The sequence below is a fragment of the Argopecten irradians genome, chromosome 2, assembly GCF_041381155.1.
Source record: "Argopecten irradians isolate NY chromosome 2, Ai_NY, whole genome shotgun sequence".
Taxonomy (NCBI): Eukaryota; Metazoa; Mollusca; class Bivalvia; order Pectinida; family Pectinidae; genus Argopecten; species Argopecten irradians.
The window spans coordinates 42,047,453-42,067,647 of NC_091135.1; the positions used below are offsets into that span (position 1 = coordinate 42,047,453).

At 36.8% G+C, this 20,195-nt stretch overlaps 2 protein-coding genes across 2 annotated transcripts; both read left to right on the top strand.

Moving 5' to 3' along the window:
* The first annotated feature begins 543 nt into the window (after positions 1–543).
* On the top strand, positions 544–7,546 carry LOC138315541 (protein CA_C1420-like). The gene is made up of 4 exons (XM_069256641.1): positions 544–1,045; positions 1,429–1,553; positions 6,841–6,971; positions 7,278–7,546. The coding sequence occupies exons 1-4, from the start codon at positions 591–593 to the stop codon at positions 7,503–7,505; spliced, it is 939 nt and encodes a 312-aa protein (XP_069112742.1). The 5' UTR covers positions 544–590; the 3' UTR covers positions 7,506–7,546.
* A 2,188-nt stretch (positions 7,547–9,734) lies between these two features.
* LOC138315542 (uncharacterized) lies at positions 9,735–19,690 on the top strand. The gene is made up of 13 exons (XM_069256642.1): positions 9,735–10,117; positions 10,980–11,132; positions 11,890–12,012; positions 12,206–12,316; positions 12,823–13,096; positions 13,557–13,836; positions 14,056–14,292; positions 14,968–15,044; positions 15,474–15,581; positions 15,926–16,143; positions 17,904–17,972; positions 18,218–18,313; positions 18,543–19,690. The coding sequence occupies exons 1-13, from the start codon at positions 9,852–9,854 to the stop codon at positions 18,790–18,792; spliced, it is 2,262 nt and encodes a 753-aa protein (XP_069112743.1). The 5' UTR covers positions 9,735–9,851; the 3' UTR covers positions 18,793–19,690.
* The last annotated feature ends 505 nt before the right edge of the window (positions 19,691–20,195 follow it).

Genomic DNA, 20,195 nt, shown 5'->3' on the forward strand with positions numbered 1-20,195 from the left:
ACATACAGTGTATACATGTATGAAACATATATATGTACAATTGTAAGAAGTTAATTACCAGACAATGTCAACATTAAATATTTGAACTAAGTCACATTGGCTATATTCCTCATTTGATTCCTGCATGAGTTTAGATTATGTTACATATTGTCTAATGAGAAGAAACAAATTTAAACTGACATGTAGATTCTACAAATGTACATGTCTGTATGCATTCCTATACAATTTTTTTCATTTTGCTAAAAATTGTAAAGTCCTATACCAAAACTCTGAATATGAAGAATTACAAATATATATTTGAAATAAAGTGAAAAAGTAGGAAAAAAAAACAAAAAAAAAAAAAACCAACGTTGCCGATGAGCTTCGAATCAGTTTGAAGAATATAGGCTATAATGGCCAAATCAAAGGGAGGCAATCGCGCGCGGATACAGGATGTAAAAAGATACAAAAAACGGTGCTTAGTCCTGGTGAGGTTAGTGTCTGTTTCTGTCGTATATTGAGCTGATAATGAAGCGTTGTAAATTGTTACAGATAAGGAATTACCTAAATAAGACCACACGTGCACTCGCTATGGACATTACAACGTTAACATGTACATGTTTTTATCCTTACTTTCACTTTCGCTTTGTTCTTTGGCAGACAGTAAGATAACTGGCGCATTCGTAGTTCCACATGGCGGCATTGCACTTGCACCAAATCATTTTAATACTACAAATGCTACAGCAAAGGAGCAAGCGTGGATATTACATAAAAATTACAGACAAATTGGAGACCAAATTGATCGTTCAAAACCCGACTTGATATTTCTGAGTACACCGCATGGAGTGGCAGATTTAGATAGGTTTGCGTTATATTTGAACTCTGCGGGAGAAGGAAATGCAAATACAGACAATATACAATGTCCTCCCGCCTGCTTCAATGTATCAGCGAACCTTGCTTTTAATGTAGCTAAAGACATTGTCAGAAAATTCAATTACGGGTTTAACTTGACAGGACTTAGTGCATTTGGACAACCAGGAAAATCGGACGAGAATTTCCCACTAAGGTATGTGCATACATTATTAATGATAAGACATTAGTTTATATGTTAAAGCTAGTAAGATTTTGTGATAAAATTACAAGTTTGTCGGTACATTTTCAATATTGTATATAAGAATTGATGTACAGCTGTATGTATAGGCTTGTAACTTGTATGTATTGAAATAGTTTAACTCACATTTAATTGCATAACATGTCATAAAATGGACAAATCTATAAGATGTGTAAAGTGTATATGTGTTAAATTGATATATACCAGCTACAAACTCCAATAAACTGATCAAATATCACTGAAGCAACTAAAACAAGAACAAACACAAAATTGATGAGACTATATGAATGAAGGAACAACAATGAAATGTAAACAGAATTTTTTTAAATCTTTTCCAGATGGGGTGAAGTTATTCCACTCTACTTTATCCCCAACTTACCAAGGATACAGGTGATAATCCTAAGTCAGCCCAGTCGCAGATACACAGATTCTGTCTCCATGATACCAGAACTTCTAGAATTAGGTAAACACTAAAGTGTCACAGATACACAGATTCTGTCTCCATGATACCAGAACTTCTAGAATTAGGTAAATACTAAAGCGTCACAGATACACAGATTCTGTCTCCATGATACCTGAACTTCTAGAATTAGGTAAACACTAAAGCGTCACAGATACACAGATGCTGTCTCCATGATACCAGAACTTCTAGAGTTAGTTAAACACTAAAATGTCGCAGATAAACTGATTCTGTCTCCATGATACAAGAACTTCTAGAATTAGGTAAACACTAAAGCGTCACAGATACACAGATTCTGTCTCCATGATACCAGAACTTCTAGAATTAGGTAAACACTAAAGTGTCACAGATACACAGATTCTGTCTCCATGATACCAGAACTTCTAGAATTAGGTAAACACTAAAGTGTCACAGATACACAGATTCTGTCTCCATGATACCAGAACTTCTAGAGTTAGGTAAACACTAAAGTGTCACAGATACACAGATTCTGTCTCCATGATACCAGAACTTCTAGAATTAGGTAAACACTAAAGTGTCACAGATACACAGATTCTGTCTCCATGATACCAGAACTTCTAGAATTAGGTAAACACTAAAGTGTCACAGATACACAGATTCTGTCTCCATGATACCAGAACTTCTAGAGTTAGTTAAACACTAAAATGTCGCAGATAAACTGATTCTGTCTCCATGATACCAGAACTTCTAGAGTTAGTTAAACACTAAAGTGTCACAGATAAACTGATTCTGTCTCTATTACACCAGAACTTCTAGAATTAGGTAAACACTAAAGTGTCACAGATACACAGATTCTGTCTCCATGATACCAGAACTTCTAGAGTTAGTTAAACACTAAAGTGTCACAGATACACAGATTCTGTCTCCATGATACCAGAACTTCTAGAGTTAGTTAAACACTAAAGTGTCACAGATACACAGATTCTGTCTCCATGATACCAGAACTTCTAGAATTAGATAAACACTAAAGCGTCACAAATACACAGATGCTGTCTCTATTACACCAGAACTTCTAGAATTAGATAAACACTAAAGTGTCGCAGATACACAGATTCTGTCTCCATGATACCAGAACTTCTAGAATTAGATAAACACTAAAGTGTCGCAGATACACAGATTCTGTCTCCATGATACCAGAACTTCTAGAATTAGGTAAACACTAAAGTGTCACAGATAAACTGATTCTGTCTCCATGATACCAAAACTTCTAGAATTAGATAAACACTAAAGTGTCACAGATAAACTGATTCTGTCTCCATGATACCAGAACCTCTAGAGTTAGTTAAACACTAAAGTGTCACAGATACACAGATTCTGTCTCCATGATACCAGAACTTCTAGAATTAGATAAACACTAAAGTGTCACAGATAAACTGATTCTGTCTCCATGATACCAGAACCTCTAGAGTTAGTTAAACACTAAAGTGTCACAGATACACAGATTCTGTCTCCATGATACCAGAACTTCTAGAATTAGGTAAACACTAAAGTGACACAGGTAAACAGATTCTGTCTCCATGATACCAGAACTTCTAGAGTTAGTTAAACACTAAAGTGTCACAGATACACAGATTCTGTCTCCATGATACCAAAACTTCTAGAATTAGGTAAACACTAAAGTGTCACAGGTAAACAGATTCTGTCTCCATGATACCAGAACTTCTAGAATTAGGTAAACACTAAAGTGTCACAGATACACAGATTCTGTCTCCATGATACCAGAACTTCTAGAATTAGTTAAACACTAAAGTGTCACAGATAAACTGATTCTGTCTCCATGATACCAAAACTTCTAGAATTAGGTAAACACTAAAATGTCACAGATAAACTGATTCTGTCTCCATGATACCAGAACTTCTAGAATTAGGTAAACACAGATACACAGATTCTGTCTCCATGATACCAGAACTTCTAGAATTAGTTAAACACTAAAGTGTCACAGATACACAGATTCTGTCTCCATGATACCAGAACTTCTAGAATTAGGTAAACACTAAAGTGTCACAGATACACAGATTCTGTCTCCATGATACCAGAACTTCTAGAGTTAGTTAAACACTAAAGTGTCACAGATACACAGATTCTGTCTCCATGATACCAGAACTTCTAGAATTAGGTAAACACTAAAGTGACACAGGTAAACAGATTCTGTCTCCATGATACCAGAACTTCTAGAGTTAGTTAAACACTAAAGTGTCACAGATACACAGATTCTGTCTCCATGATACCAAAACTTCTAGAATTAGGTAAACACTAAAGTGTCACAGGTAAACAGATTCTGTCTCCATGATACCAGAACTTCTAGAATTAGGTAAACACTAAAGTGTCACAGATACACAGATTCTGTCTCCATGATACCAGAACTTCTAGAATTAGTTAAACACTAAAGTGTCACAGATAAACTGATTCTGTCTCCATGATACCAAAACTTCTAGAATTAGGTAAACACACTAAAATGTCACAGATAAACTGATTCTGTCTCCATGATACCAGAACTTCTAGAATTAGGTAAACACAGATACACAGATTCTGTCTCCATGATACCAGAACTTCTAGAATTAGTTAAACACTAAAGTGTCACAGATACACAGATTCTGTCTCCATGATACCAGAACTTCTAGAATTAGGTAAACACTAAAGTGTCACAGATACACAGATTCTGTCTCCATGATACCAGAACTTCTAGAGTTAGTTAAACACTAAAGTGTCACAGATACACAGATTCTGTCTCCATGATACCAGAACTTCTAGAATTAGGTAAACACTAAAGTGTCACAGATACACAGATTCTGTCTCCATTATACCAGAACTTCTAGAGTTAGTTAAACACTAAAGTGTCACAGAAAGCTGATTCTGTCTCCATGATACCAGAACTTCTAGAGTTAGTTAAACACTAAAATGTCACAGATAAACTGATTCTGTCTCCATGATACCAGAACTTCTAGAATTAGGTAAACACTAAAGTGTCGCAGATACACAGATTCTGTCTCCATGATACCAGAACTTCTAGAGTTAGTTAAACACTAAAATGTCGCAGATAAACTGATTCTGTCTCCATGATACCAGAACTTCTAGAATTAGGTAAACACTAAAGTGTCGCAGATACACAGATTCTGTCTCCATGATACCAGAACTTCTAGAGTTAGTTAAACACTAAAATGTCGCAGATAAACTGATTCTGTCTCCATGATACCAAAACTTCTAGAATTAGGTAAACACTAAAGTGTCGCAGATACACAGATTCTGTCTCCATGATACCAGAACTTCTAGAGTTAGTTAAACACTAAAATGTCGCAGATAAACTGATTCTGTCTCCATGATACCAAAACTTCTAGAGTTAGTTAAACACTAAAGTGTCGCAAATAACAGATGCTGTCTCTATTACACCAGAACTTCTAGAATTAAGTAAATATTCTGGATTTTGGCAAAAACTAGCAGATAAAACTTGCTAGCTTTACTAACTACAGTAAAACCTGTTTACGTGACTGCCTCTGTATAAAGACCACCTGATAATAAACACAAATTTTCTAGGATCCAAAAATGACCAATTTCCAACATGACCAACACAATTCAACATGTGTAAAAGACCTCTTGGCTCTAAATACCATTTTCCATCTGTACCTTGGTCTTTAAAGACAGGTTTGACTGTGCTATATTTGACAGAGTGCCACCTGCACACCTTAAGGCCTTGGGTGGGTGTTATAGACCGGTTTGACTGTCTTTGACTGCATGCCACCTATACGATTACCTTGAGACATTTGGTGGTCTTTATAGACAGGATTGACTGGGTGCCATCTGTGGGATTACCCTGAGGCCTTGGGTGGTCTTTATAGATAGGTTTGACTGTCTTTGACAAGGTGTCACCTGTATGATTACCTTGAGGCCTTGGGTGGTTTTCAAAGACATGTTGGACTGTTTTTGACAGGGTGCCACCTGTATGATTACCTTGTGGTCTTTATTGACAGGTTTGACTATCTTTGAAAGGGTGCCTCCTGTATGATTACCTTGAGGCCCTGGATGATCTTTATAGACAGGGTTAACAGGAATGCCACCTGTTTGATTACCTCAAGTGGTCTTTATTGACAGGCTTGACTATCTTTGACAGACTGCCACCTGTATTATTACCTTGAGGCCCTGGGTGGTCTTTAAAGACAGGTTTGACTGTCTTTGACAGGATGCCACTTGTATGATTATCTGGAGGCCTTGGGTGGTTTTCATAGACAGGTTTGACTGTTTTTGACAAGGTGCCACCTGTCAGATTACCTTTAGGCCTTTGGTTGTCTTTATAGACAGGATTGACAGGGTGCCACCTGTATGATTACATAAGTGGTTTTTATTGACAGGTTTGACTATCTTTGAAAGGGTGCCACCTTTTACCATGAGGCCCTGGGTGGTCTTTATAGACAGGTTTACCTGTCTTTAACAGGATGCCAGTTGTATGATTACCTTAAGGCCTTGGGAGGTCTTTTAAGACAGGTTTGACTGTGTTTGACAGGGTGAACCTGTATGATTACCTCGAATGGTTTTTTAAGGTACATCATGTACCGTCCCTCATCGTGTGTCATGCGTAAACTTTTCATTCAAACGACTTCTTCTCAATAACCGAAAGGCCCCAGGTACTGACATTTGGCCTGTAGCATACTGGGATGAAAGGCTACCAAGTTTGTTCAAATGAATGACCTTGATCTTCAATCAAGGTCACAAGGATCAAATAGACCAAAATCTTTAAACGACTTCTTGTGAATAACCAAGAGGCCTAGGACCTGATATTTTTTGCCTGTGGTATGCTGGGATGAAGGGCTATCAAGTTTGTTCAAATGAAGGACCTTGACCTTCATTCAAGGTCACACGGGTCAAATAGGCTTAAACCTTTTTAAACGACTTCTTGTGAATAACTTAGAGGCATCGAGTACGGATATTGGGCCTGTAACATACAAGGATAAAGAGCTACTTAGTTTGTTCAAGTGAATGACCGTGATGTACTTTTAATGTCAAAATCATGAAATATTTTGGAAAGTTGAAGCTTCAATAAGGGGTCTGTTGTATTGCCTTAATTGTTAGCCACTACTGTATACTGTGACCTTTGTGCCAATAGTCAGATGACTGTTAAGGCCAATGGGCCTCTTGTTATTGACAGGTTTGACTTTCTTTGACAGGGTGTCACCTGTATGTGGGTGGTCTTTATAGACAGGTTTGACAGGGTGCCACCTGTGCGATTACCTTGAGGCCTTTGGTGGTCTTTATAGACAGGTCTGACTATCTTTGACAGGGTGCCACCTGTACGATTACCTCGAGGCCTTGGAGCAGTCTGTGGTGGTGATGGTCAGTGCCGATCTGGCCCACACTCATGATAAAGATGGACCATATGGCTACTCAGATGCAGCTGAACCATTTGATAAGGTAAAATATTTTTAATTAGCTAATTAGAAATTGTCATAGGGAGTAACAAAATTGTGTTGACGATTTAAGTATGTGTTCTGTCATGTTTTGTGTCGTTTGTACATAAAGATACTGTTATTGTAAAGCTTATTAACAGTATTGTTTGTAATACAGGTCAGTTTTTTCTTGTATCTTTATTTTTTATCTGGGAATTATTTCTTATGTACATGTGCATAATTAATATTTTCAGTTGAAAACTATGTTATCATTCTCTGATGATCTCTTCCAAACAATCAATAGAAATCTTTATCCTCTATTTTTTTCCAGGCGTGTGGCCAGTGGGCAGAGACACTAGACTATACCAGTCTGTTGGTCACTGCAGCAAACTATGTGGACAAAGCCCTGTCCTGTGGCTACACCGGAATGGTCATGTTGCATGGGATGTTAGAGGCTGGGAAGCTATCGTCATGGATACCAACACTGCATGCAAATTACCATCCAAGTTATTACGGAATGATGTTAGCATCTTTCTTACGTCATAATTTGTTATCCTGATCTCTTTATATCTTTAATATAATATCGCTTCCAAACATACAGTTTGTAGCATAGTTCTAATTTTGTCTTTACATCTTACAAAGTTACCTCCTTTGTAAGTAGGTATCCATTGTGAAATAATTATTTTAGAAGTGAAATTTATATTGTTTTTGCGAAGGGTCAGGATGACCTATTGTCATCATTCACCGTCCGTCATTGCACGCCGTGCACTGTGCGTAAACTTTTCATTCAAACGACATCTTCTCAATAACCGAAGGACCCAGGGTACTGATATTTGGCCTGTAGCATGCTTGGACAAAGGGCTACCAAGTTTGTTCAAATGAATGACCTTGACTTTCATTCAAGGTCACAGGAGTCAAAAAGGCTAAAATCTTTAAACGACTTCTTCTGAAGACCCAGAAGGCCCAGGGTACTGATATTTGGCCTGTAGCATGCTGGGATGAAGAGCTACTAAATTTGTTCAAATAAAAGACCTTGACCTTCATTCAAGGTCACAGGGGTCAAATTGGCTAAAAATCCTTTAAACAACTTCTTGTGAATAACTAAGAGGCTTAGAGACCTGATATTGGGCCCGTAACATGCTTGGATGAAGGGCTATCAAGTTTGTTCAAATGAATGACCTTGATCTTCATTCAAGGTCACAGGGGTCAAAAAGGCTAAAATCTTTTAAACAACTTCTTCTCAAGAACCAGTAGGCCCAGGGTACTGATATTGGGCATGTAGTATGCTGGGATGAAAGGCTACCATGTTTGTTCAAATGAATGACCTTGATCTTCATTCAAGGTCACAGGGGTCAAATGAGCTAAAATCTTTAAACAATTCTTTCCAAGAACAGAAAGGCGCAGGATATTCATATTGGGCCTGCAGCATGCTGGGATGAAGTGCTACCAAGTTTGTTAAAATAAATGACATTGATCTTCATTCAAGGTCACAGGGTCAAATAGGCTAAAAATCCTTTAAACAACTTCTTGTGAATAACTAAGAGGCCTAGAGACCTAATATTAGGCATGTACCATAGTATGCTAGGATGAAGGGCTATCAAGTTTGTTAAAATGAATGACCTTGATCTACATTGAAGGTCACAGGGGTCAAAAAGGCTGAAATCTTTAAACGACTTCTTCTCAAGAACCAAAAGGCCCAGGATACTCATATTGGGCTTGCAGCATGCTTGGATGAAGGGCTACCAAGTTTGATAAAATAAATGACCTTGGCCTTCATTCAAGGTCACAGGGGTCAAATTGGCTAAGATATTTTAAACGACTTCTTTAGAATAAATAGGAGGTCTAGAGACCTGATATTGGGCCTTTGACATGCTGGGATGAAGGGCTATCAAGATTGTTCAAATGAATGACCTTGATCTTCATTGAAGGTCAAAGGGGTCAAATAGGCTTTAATCTTTAAACAACTTCATCTCAAGAACTAAAAGGCCCTAGATACTCATATTGGGCCTGCAGCACGCTGGGATGAAGGGCTACCAAGTTTGTTTAACTGAATGATCTTGGCCTTCTTTCAAGGTCACAGGGGTCAAATAGGTTAAAATCTTTAAACGACTTTTTTGAGAGGTCATTCATTTGAAGAAACTTGTTTGCCCTTCATCCCAGCATACCACAGGCCCAATATCAGGCCTTTAGGCCTCTTAGTATTCACAAGAAGTCGTTAAAAGATTTTAGCCTATTTGACCCCTGTGATCTTGAATGAAGGTCAAGGTCATTTATTTGAACAAATTTGGTTGGCCTTCATCCCAGCATGCCGCAGGCCCAGTATGAGTACCCTTGGCCTTTTGGTGTGTGAGAGAGAAGTCCTTTAAAGACTTTAGCCTTTTTGACCCCTGTGACCTTGAATGAAGATCAAGGTCATTCATTTGAACAGACTTTGTAGCCCTTCATTCCAGCATGCCACAGGCCCAATATCAGGTCTCTAGGCCTTTTAGTTATTCACAAGAAGTCATTTAAAAATTTTAGCCTATTTGACCCCCATGAACTTGAATGAAGGTCAAGGTCATTCATTTGAACAAACTTGGTAGCCCTTCATCCCAGTATGTTGCAGGCCCAATATGAGTACCCTGGGCCTATTGGTTCTTGAGTAGAAGTTGTTTAAAAAGGGACATCACAAAAAACCAAGCCGGTTGTAAACAAGGAAATAGATGGCTGTTTTTGCCGGCAGCCGGCTTTAAACGAGAACCCTGTTTTCATTGTATATTTGAAAAGTTTCACGTATATTTATCATATTATTGCATATAAAATTAAAACTATTAACCTCATGGACAATGCCAGCTTGTTTAAGCCGAAAGGATTACGTAGAAATATTAATTAATAATTAATAAAGGTAACCACTATTCGTCGGACGATGATTTGGATATGCAAATTTTATCGTCAAAGATCTCACGCATGCGCAAAACATACTACTTCACTTGTAAACAAAATGGCGTCCCGCGTAAATCGACCACGTTTGAAAAGAGTAACCGAGTCCGCTACTAAGAGAAGAGTGGCCAAATGGGGCAAAGAGAACCCACGCATTACATTAGGGGACCAATTCTCCAGATGGGTGCAGTTTAAACAGGAAAACGACAGTTGTTCCAACACAGATGCTGCACGTATTCTGTTGGATCATTGGTAAGCAATTTTCGTCTAATCTGAGTACAGTACTGATTGTTTACCTTTTTCGCAATCCCAACACAATACTGTTAGGGTACGAAAGTGACGTTTATTATCAAACATTCACATCAAATCACATGCATGAGATGTTCAACACATAATTTTGGTTTATTTTATAAGATACCCAGCATATATCCGCATGTAATGTGTCAAGTGTAAGCTATCAAAACTAGACTGGTTAGTTTGATTTGAAAAGGGGCCCCGAAGGGGAAATTGTCGTAAATATATTACAGTATCGTTCGTCTATATGTAGTAACTATTCGAATTAGAAAAAAAACACAGTCTTACAGATGCTTCTAATATCTAAATTATTATAATAATGATAATTGATTTTATTTGGATTATTAGATGCATTCGGTATATCGGATAACGTCAGATATCTGAAATAAGGTGTAAAATTATTGATCGAGTGTAGCTTTTAGGCTAAAAGCATAAATGTTTTATATATGAAATCTACCATGATATATTTGCAGATTGAATAATCTATAGGCCTATATCTTGCAGTATCTGTAAACTCACAGTTTTCCTTTGTCCAGAATTTGTTCTCCAGTTTGAAATTATTTCACAATGGCTCAAGCTTCACTTGTTTTTTATATATTTATAATTGTATATTGTGTTGCTCATTGCCTCATTCTATTATCATGTGATACCTCTTCAGCAAAATAATATATGTATATATAAAGGTAAGAAATATTTCTTAAAACTCTGTTTATACATGTACAGCTGACATGTCAAGGTTTTGTGCTGTGAGTAACCAGTGGATCAATGACATCACAATCGCTCTTTCATTTTCATATAAATGTTTTGTTTCTGTATTTAGGTATGCATCATCAGTAAGGGAATTACATGGTGCAAGTACAGTTGAAGTGTCAACACCTGTCCAGGGGCCATCTACATCAACACCTGGTCCTTGTCATCTGCATCCGTTGAAGTCAAAAGATGAACATCTTATATCAGATGTTTCTGATATAGAGTAAGTGTTCCATTTAGTCATTATTTGAATAGATTTTGTCTATTCCATACCAATGAAATATTATGTATTGGCATGCAGGTTATTATTTCACATTTACATATTGTGAAACACTAACAGATCTACACTGTATACATCACTAGAGTTGTTATTTATTACATTTATATACACGTTGTAATGTTAGTTTGTTATCTATTATCATCAATATTATGGTTCCAGTACCCCCATCCTCGATATTCCAGGGGTTCCGATCACTTACGATCTCTACACCCCTGGACTATCTCATAGTAAAACTGGAGGCAACAGAATATAACAGGTAACTTAGTCATTTGATGTACATCAAAAGAGCTGTATAACGGTACACTGTGGTTGACTCTGTGGCTTTGATGTTAGGCGTCACTCTCTCTGTAGTCTCCAAATGAAATATTTGCTAGCCCGTGATTGGTCAAATGTTTTCCGCTGAGCTGCCTTCAATTTCACTGCGAGATAGTCCAGGGGTGTAGAGATCGTAAGTGATCGGAAGCCATGGAGTATCGAGGATGCAGTACCCCATACAGTAATATTTGCCTAAGTGACCACCTCTGTATAATGACAACCTGCTGATAAGATACTGGAAAAGTATAAAGTATTAGTTTAAGAAATACAGTATATACTTACAGAAACTCAATATATATATATTATGTATATACCCTAGATGAATTATTTTAGAATTATGTACTTGTCATATGCTGTATAATTGACATGTCTTATTTTTCATTAGAGTTCAATCATCAGATATGTCTGGTGTGGAGGCTATGTCAGATGTCAGCAGAGAGTGTGAAGATGTACGTGTTCTAAGGCGCTATGAAGAGAAAGCTTTGGAGAATGAAGGATCATTCATTCAGTGAGTACAGTCATGATCAGTTACTTGATATTGACCAGCATAATATAAAACAGCGTGTATTTGTAATACACTTTTACAGGAAAAGTTATTTAGTATTCGAGCATGATAATCTGTAAATCATTTAGAAATATTGTACCATTTCGACATACACAAAGAATAACTTTTATTCTTACAAAGACTTGTTTTATTTCAGGATATCATATGAAGAAATTGAAGAACCTAATGATCCAACATACAGTCCCAGTCAAAGTGACATTGAAGAGGAAGATGCTGATCTTGACATTGAGTTTGAAATGTCATTATGGTAAAAGATTTTGTATGGATTTCATAATTATTATGTGTGGATGATTTATGATATATGCCTATGATAAGTTTAAAATATATATATCTGCCAATTCCATAATATTGGGACATTTTTTATTCTTTATAAATAAATCATAAAATATGGGCCCCGCTCACAATGATAGGAGTTGACTGGAAGGAGTCAAAGTAATACTTCAAAGGTCAAACCATTTTTGTAAATTTTATATTCCTGATGAGCTTTTTTTTATTACATAATCAAGCAAGAAATTAATGTTCCTGGATTAAGTTAACGACTCACCTGACCATAGGTCATAGTAGTGGGTAACATGTCAAGATCAGTGTGTCAGAAGTCAAGGTCACTTTTTATCATCAAAGTTCGCATGGAAAATCATTGTTTTGTAGCTTTTATGTGATGAGGATTATTGTACATGTGATATTAACACAAGAGACTGAGATGAATTTATCTAGGTATATGATTTTATAGTATACATTATTTATGTTTCACAGTACACCACAAACAAATCAAGCAGCACTGGAGATGCTACCTATAGTAGGTGATGTAGACATAGATGACTCGAGACCAGATGATGATGAAGGTGATGTGCCTGTTGATTCCGAGAGCAGTGATGATCCAGTGACAGAAAAAAAATTCATCTGTTTTGAGTCATGCCTAAAGGAATTAGCAGCCATAAGGATGCCTTCTCACTGTCAGCGAAAGGGTTGTGACGGAGAAATCGGTGTGAAATGTAGATATGTTGGAAGTTCAGCTCAGCTGATATGGGTAAGAATTGTGTATATATGTAAATTAATGAATGTAATAAGTTTATTTATGGTATTTTGGGACCGCGGTGGCCGAGTGGTTAAGATGTCCCGACATATTACCACCAGCCCTTCACCTCTGGGATGCGGGTTCAAAGCCCAAGTGGGGCAGTTGCCAGGTACTGACTGTTGGTCGATGGTTTTTCTCTGGGTACTCCGACTTTCCTCCACTAACAAACCTGGCACGTCCTTTCATGACCCTGGCTGTTATAGGGTGTTAAACTAACAAAACCAAATCAATATTGGTATTTATGTTTCACAAACTTGTGTTTCATAAGAATATGAAGTAAAAACGTGTATGTCAGATCACTTGTTACAAAAATAGTGTTAAAGAATGAAATGTACAATAATTAGTGACTGCAAATGACAGTGTGTTATATTTATGATATGATTTTCATTTATCTCTATAATTTCATTCACAGACTTGTTCCAACGGGCACAATGTCCATACTTGGAACTCCCAACCAAGGTTGAAGAAGGTTTATGTTGGCAATGTGCTCCTGTCAGCTGCAATTTTGATGTCTGGTAATAATTATCAGAAAATTTCGCTATTATTCCAATTCTTGAATCTTGGAATGATCAGCTCAACAAGCCATCTACGTGTTCAAAGAACATTTACAGTGCCAGTGATAGACTCTTCCTACCAGACCCTTATGAGAGAAACCATCAACAAATACAAGGGAAAAGAATTAGTTGTTGCTGGTAAGTTTGGCGATTGTCTGATGAAAAGTGTACAATTTTACATGATTATCAGGTAGGTAGTACAAAAATAATCAAATAGCTTCTATCATGATAAGGGTTATGAGACCTTATTATGGGCATTACCAGTATGATCCCAATTACATTGTGTTCAAAACAAATTTTGTTGACATTGAAATAAAGGTACAGATATATAGCAGTGGAAAATTTTACTTTTCATAGGTGATGCACGTAATGACAGTCCTGGACACACTGCAATGTACTGCACCTACACTTTTATTGAGTATGAGACAAAAGACATTGTGTCCAGTATTGTCATCGACAAACGAATGACTAATATGAAATCCATCAACATGGAAAAAGAGGGAATGTTGAGAGCGATGAAAAGTCTGCTGGATGAAGGAGTACTTATCAAAGAAGTGTGCACTGATGCCCATACCCAAATTGCAAGCATGCTGAGTAAGTGCTATAACCATATTTCAATAAAACATTGTCATATATTTCTTATAACTACCCCCATGTGACAAGGCCTTTTAAGTTTATCTGACCCGAAAGGTCAGGATGACCTATAGCCATCATGCCCCATCAGTTGTCGAGGGCCATGCGTTACCTTTGCATTCAAATGACTTCTAACTTACCGAAAGGTCCAGGGTACTCATATTTGGCCTGTAGCATGCTAAGGTGAGGTGCATCCAAGTTTGTTCAAATGAATGACCTTGACTGCCATTCATGGTCACAGGTGTCAAATAGGCTGAAGTCTTAAAACAACTTCTTGTGTATAGTAAGAGACCTAGAGTCCCGATATTGGACTTGTAACATGTTGGCATGAAGGAACACTATTTTATTAAATAATAATTCACCTTGGTGCATATATACCAGATAAAAAAAAATGTTTAGAGGTATAGACCAATCTATCATTTTCAAGACATTAAAATTGTTTGGGTATGATTATATTAGTCCCAACTTCCTTACATTATAACGGCATGTGCTAGTAGTTTGATTACACCGCTATAACCTATTAGTCGGAACTTCATTCGCACAACCAAAGTATATTACAACTTTTATTTCAGTCTATCATATCCCTACATAAACAAGTGATTATAAGGGTTTTTATATATTTTTCATTTGTTGCAGAGAAAGACTACCCCCTGTTAAAACACAGCTTTGACACCTGGCATGGCGCTAAGAATTTCGGAAAAAAGATGACTGCTGTATGTATATTATTTCCGAAAAAAGTTTATGTCCTTTCCTTGTATCATCTTATACCTTAGGTTCCTAGTTTGAAACCCATATGGGATTGTCCGAAGGTAGTGACTATAGGTCAATGAATTTCTATACATCACAAGTCTGGTTTGTCTTTACACAGTACTGGCTAAAATTAATCTGAAAAAAAAACAAAATCCCTACACCTGTGGATAGTACCAAAGTAAGGTTTAGGCCCGAATTAATTTATAAGTATCACTGGAATATTAATATGATTTAGGCTTACTTTTATCTGATGCTATGTTATTTAGATACCAGGTTGATAACTGGACAGATAAATTTGCTATTTTTTTTTCACAAAATTAATTACATGTATCTCTAAATACATATAAATCTTCCCTCAACAATATGTCGAATAAGAATTTATATTTCCACAGGTTGCTGCAGAGACCAGAAATAAAGACCTTAGACCATGGGTACAGGACCTTGTGAACCATTTCTGGTACTGCAGTAGGAAAGCCCAAGGCAGTGAGATGGCTCTCATAGTAAGTATCTCCATGACTTAATACAACTAACAGACACATTCATTGTTTCGAAGATGTTATCTTCTTCCCTTTGACTTATAGATATATATCAATTCAATTTTTGAATGATAACTTTTTTGGTCATCAAGACATTTAATAGTATATTTCATTGATTGGACTTCTGTATCCTTGAATATAACTCCAGCTCATTATAAAATAAGATTGTGTCCTTTTAGCTTCATGTGAACATGGTATACTATTACTATCCTTATTATGTAGTCTTTACTAATTTAATATAAATGAATATCTTTCAATGTTATGCCAAAATATAGGTATTGATAGTGATGTAAGTATGCATTTCTTAGTCAAGATGGAGAGGGATTTTGCACCATGTGACAGATGTGCATGAATGGGTTATTGGGGATGGTGCAGGCCCAGCACAATGTGAGCATGATCCCATTCTGACAACAGAAGATATGGAGAGTAAGTGGCTGGAACCTGGGTCAGAACCTCACGCTTCTCTTGCCAAAGTGATATTGGACACAAGGCTTCTGCACAATTTGAACTATTATGTCAACTTCAGGTATGCATAAAACACTAAAGGCATCATGAGATTAAATTATTTATTCTATCATATGCATAAACTTCCATAATAGTACCGTAAAAACTTGTATAATTTCGCACCAGTGTAATTTGCGCAGGTACTTTTTAGGGCTGAAAATGCTGAAAAAAATCTACTATCAGTATATTTTGCGCATCAAAATTTTTTGGAAAAAACGATGTCCAGGGAGTCCCAAAATCGATGTATGAAGGTGACAATTTCAATGCAAAATATTCCCCTGAAATGCTTGACAATTTGCACAAAGAAGTGTTGTATTAAGAAGAAATAACATATTAAAACCGCATCGTGTTTGTTTTCTTTTATTGGCCACCTTAACCTGAAACTAAAATATCTTGCAGATGTCTAAAACATCGGCGGTCCGGTCCGCCGTACTCCGTGCACATGTCAATGCTTTGAGATATTACACATGAATAGTAATCAGGAACATTTATAAAGATTTGAATCTATTTGTTTGAAATTGTCACAATAAGTAATTTGTGTGTTTGAGATCATTAACAATCAACAGCAATCGGCTAGCGGATACATATGTTAGCTTGCAACAATCACATTGCGAGTAAACTCACTACCTGTACGGTACCAGATCCAAGCTGATGGCTAATAATATTTATAAATACGGTTGAATATGTCACTAACCTTGTAGCTTGTTAATTCAGCAGTAATAAAATTGCAAACCACTTATTAAAGTCCTAAATATAGGTCAGTTTAGGCATCTTATAAATCCCACGTGTGTTTTGACTTTTTGCACACGGCCTTCAGCTGGGCCCTACGTAAGGTTTCATGTGCAAAGCTAATGGCTAATTATATTTATCAATACGGTTGAATATGTCACTAACCTTGTAGCTTGTTAATTCTGCAGTAATAAAATTGCAAACCACTTATTAAAAGTCCTAAATATAGGTCAGTTTAGGCATCTTATAAATCCCACGTGTGTTTTGACTTTTTGCACACGGCCTGCAGCTGGGGTATACGTATGTTTGTGTATACACACACACACTCCCTACAGACTTTCTCTACAGCCTCTCTTCCCTAAAAAAATACAGGTAAACTAGATTGACCCGGCCAAAGTCACTGATTGTGGCTGTCCCATTATATTACGAGGTGCACAGGGTATACATCGCTTGCTGTCAGTAGAAGCCATGCTCTCAGTCTGTCGCCATTGAATTCTCACGGCAAATGGAAACAAGACAATGTGATCATAACTTAACACTTTAATTAGCCTTAGATAATCCACTTTAATAGGTGAGGCATTGTTTTTACAATCTTTAATACCTTGTATCATATAAAATGGCTACCATACACAGAGCGGTATCTCAACATTCATAGATCGTCAGCCCCTCAGAATGGACAGATTTTTTCCCCGTAAAATTTTTAAATTTCCTCTATCAATATATAATTTGCGCACCCCCAACTTCAAATTTTATTTTTGCACAGAAAAAGTGCGCAAATTACACAAGTTTTTACGGTATTATAAATCATATGAATGAAAAACAAATCTTCATAACAGTAATTTTCCGAAGTTGTATGTACTCAATTTCAGTTGCCTGATAACACAGTAACAATTATCAAAAGAAACTATCCAATATTTGACAATACTACTTTGACAGACAACACAATAGTGCCTATGATTGCCACATTATGCAATTCTATAGCTATTTTCACCAATCTTGTTATATAGTGTATACTATACAAATGGTCTCTCTTTATACTGCCATTTATTTCAGACATACAGGCGAGTTGGAAAACTTCCACGAGCATATACTCATGTATGCAGCAAAGAGATTTGCCTACAGGTATTTATAATTTTCATATCAAAGTACTTTGTATTAAAATGATAATGAAAATTGTTATGTGGTGAACATACAAGCAGCACCGTTTCATTATGAAATACATGTACACTGAATAAATGAAATCACATTAACTTCAAATAATTGCATTTATTCCAAAGTAATTGTATGCCATAGTTTATGATATATTTGAAAACACAACATCAGTTATAAGTATGTAAATTGAAACAAAACAAACTTTCATTTTCTAGCTATCCCATGTACAAGGCCCGCAACCAGCTGGCAGTCATCGACTACCAGAAGCACAAAGAGAGGGCTCAGGCTACTAACAGACAAGGGGAACCCATGTAAGCAAACATATATCAAATTTATGGACATCGTTGTACATTTCTTAGTTAGAATTCATTTGTCCCAGCAAAAAATGAAGTCAATTTTTCATCCTCACTGAAAAAAAGAATTTTAAATGTATTTCTGCATTTATCTTGAAACAATTGAAAATAGTTTGTGCATTTTAAGAATTTAAATTATGATTGAAAATATTTACATTGAATATATATACTTTTCTATTGATTTCAGATATGCAAGGAAGTATTCAAAGAGGAACAAAAATTGGAGCGCTGTGCCTGTGAAAGAGAAAAAAAAGTATGTGTACATCCCACAAATGATGGAAGAAATCCTTTCACGGCTAGCCCATCATGAAGGACCACTTCCTACTCGCTTCCCACCTGAGGAGGGAGACCCGCGCCTCATCAAAAGGACCATCGCGGAAGTGTCACCGATTCCTACTAAGGAACTTGTAGCAAAGAAGAAATCCAGATTTCAGTAAATCATGCCAATCTGTGTGCCTGGAAACCTGTGTAGGTGTGTGTTGGATCAGGAAAGTGAGTTCTAATCTGCCACACACAGCAGCTAGGCACAACCCTCCTGACACCCTGACCTAAACGTCCATGACGCCATAGGGTGAAATTCCGGTATGCGGAAAGACGCATGTGTGAATGGTACTCTTCAACAGGTTGGCGATGTCTGCCCAGCATATCACGGTGATATCCATTCCCTAACGCAAGGACTATTGGGTCCAATACTAGTGTATCCATTTCCTGAAAATGATAGAAGACACAAATATGATACAAATGTTCATTGTACCATTCATTGACTTACTATATATCCTTATGTCTATATGGAGCATACTGACATAGAGCAAGCATTCGTTTCTGAAATAGTGTCAGGATTATAATTCAAGATGCAGACTTCTTTTATCACGTTTACACAAGTTATGGCAATTGTAACTTGTAAACTGCAACTATTTTGATACAGTAAGCAAATTGTTTGCTCTTCTGCAATTTCAATATATATATATATATATTCATGTATGTCTGTTTCATTTTAGACCAGTGCATTATCTTTAAATTCATACAGTGCGATATTCAGATTCGTTCAATAAAAAATAAGATATAAATAATCTTTTTGTCTGTATCACACACTTTGTATTTGATACAGCTTTAGCGGTGTAAATCTTTGTGAAAATAAATTTTGTAGCACATATAAGACTCTTTGTTTTTAAATGACAATTTTTAGTAAACCATACATTCATATTTTATTCAAATAAACTCTCATATATATATACGTACACATACATTTGAACCGAGGGTTACAGACAAGCTAAAGCTTATAACAATTCCTCTCCTGGGAAATTTTTGTAAGTGTGAGACATTTACCGGTCTGTTAGCAATACAGTTGTTTGGGAGACAGTCACAGCATTTTCTTTCGATGTCTGTTGGCATCTCTCTGCAATGGTTACATTTGCACCAGGATGGTGTCTGGGATGGTTCACCAGCTGGGGGATCTCCAGGGGGGCTACCACCAGGAACTTCGCACAGATCAAACACCAAACCTGGTTCCCTCTCTACCATCTGTGTTACAATGTCTCGTAATCTTTCTGCTGACATGTTTCTCACTAATTCCTGTCAATAAATGAAGAAACACATTTCCAGTCATCAAATGTTATGGTAAAACAGTTATCAAGCCTCTCCCCTAATATTACTTTGGTTTAGTTGGATAAGTTGAACTCGGCCAGGATCATTAGGACATGCCAGTAGATGTTGGGGGAACGCCGGAGTATCCTGAGAAACACCACCAACCAGCGGTCAGTACCTAGCAAATGCCACACATGGGATTCAAACTCGTAACCCAGAAGTGGAGGGTGATGATTGATTCCCGTGTGCTGCAGTT

Bases quoted from the DNA above. Each gene is read 5' to 3' on its own strand.
- LOC138315541 (XM_069256641.1), top strand. From the start codon at position 591: ATGTACATGTTTTTATCCTTACTTTCACTTTCGCTTTGTTCTTTGGCA. The intron at 1,554-6,840 runs GTAAACACTAAA...TATCTTTGACAG, and splicing joins ACCAGAACTTCTAGAATTAG to GGTGCCACCTGTACGATTAC. The intron at 6,972-7,277 runs GTAAAATATTTT...ATTTTTTTCCAG, and splicing joins CAGCTGAACCATTTGATAAG to GCGTGTGGCCAGTGGGCAGA.
- LOC138315542 (XM_069256642.1), top strand. From the start codon at position 9,852: ATGATTTGGATATGCAAATTTTATCGTCAAAGATCTCACGCATGCGCA. The intron at 15,045-15,473 runs GTATGTATATTA...ATATTTCCACAG, and splicing joins TCGGAAAAAAGATGACTGCT to GTTGCTGCAGAGACCAGAAA. The intron at 17,973-18,217 runs GTATTTATAATT...TTCATTTTCTAG, and splicing joins GCAAAGAGATTTGCCTACAG to CTATCCCATGTACAAGGCCC.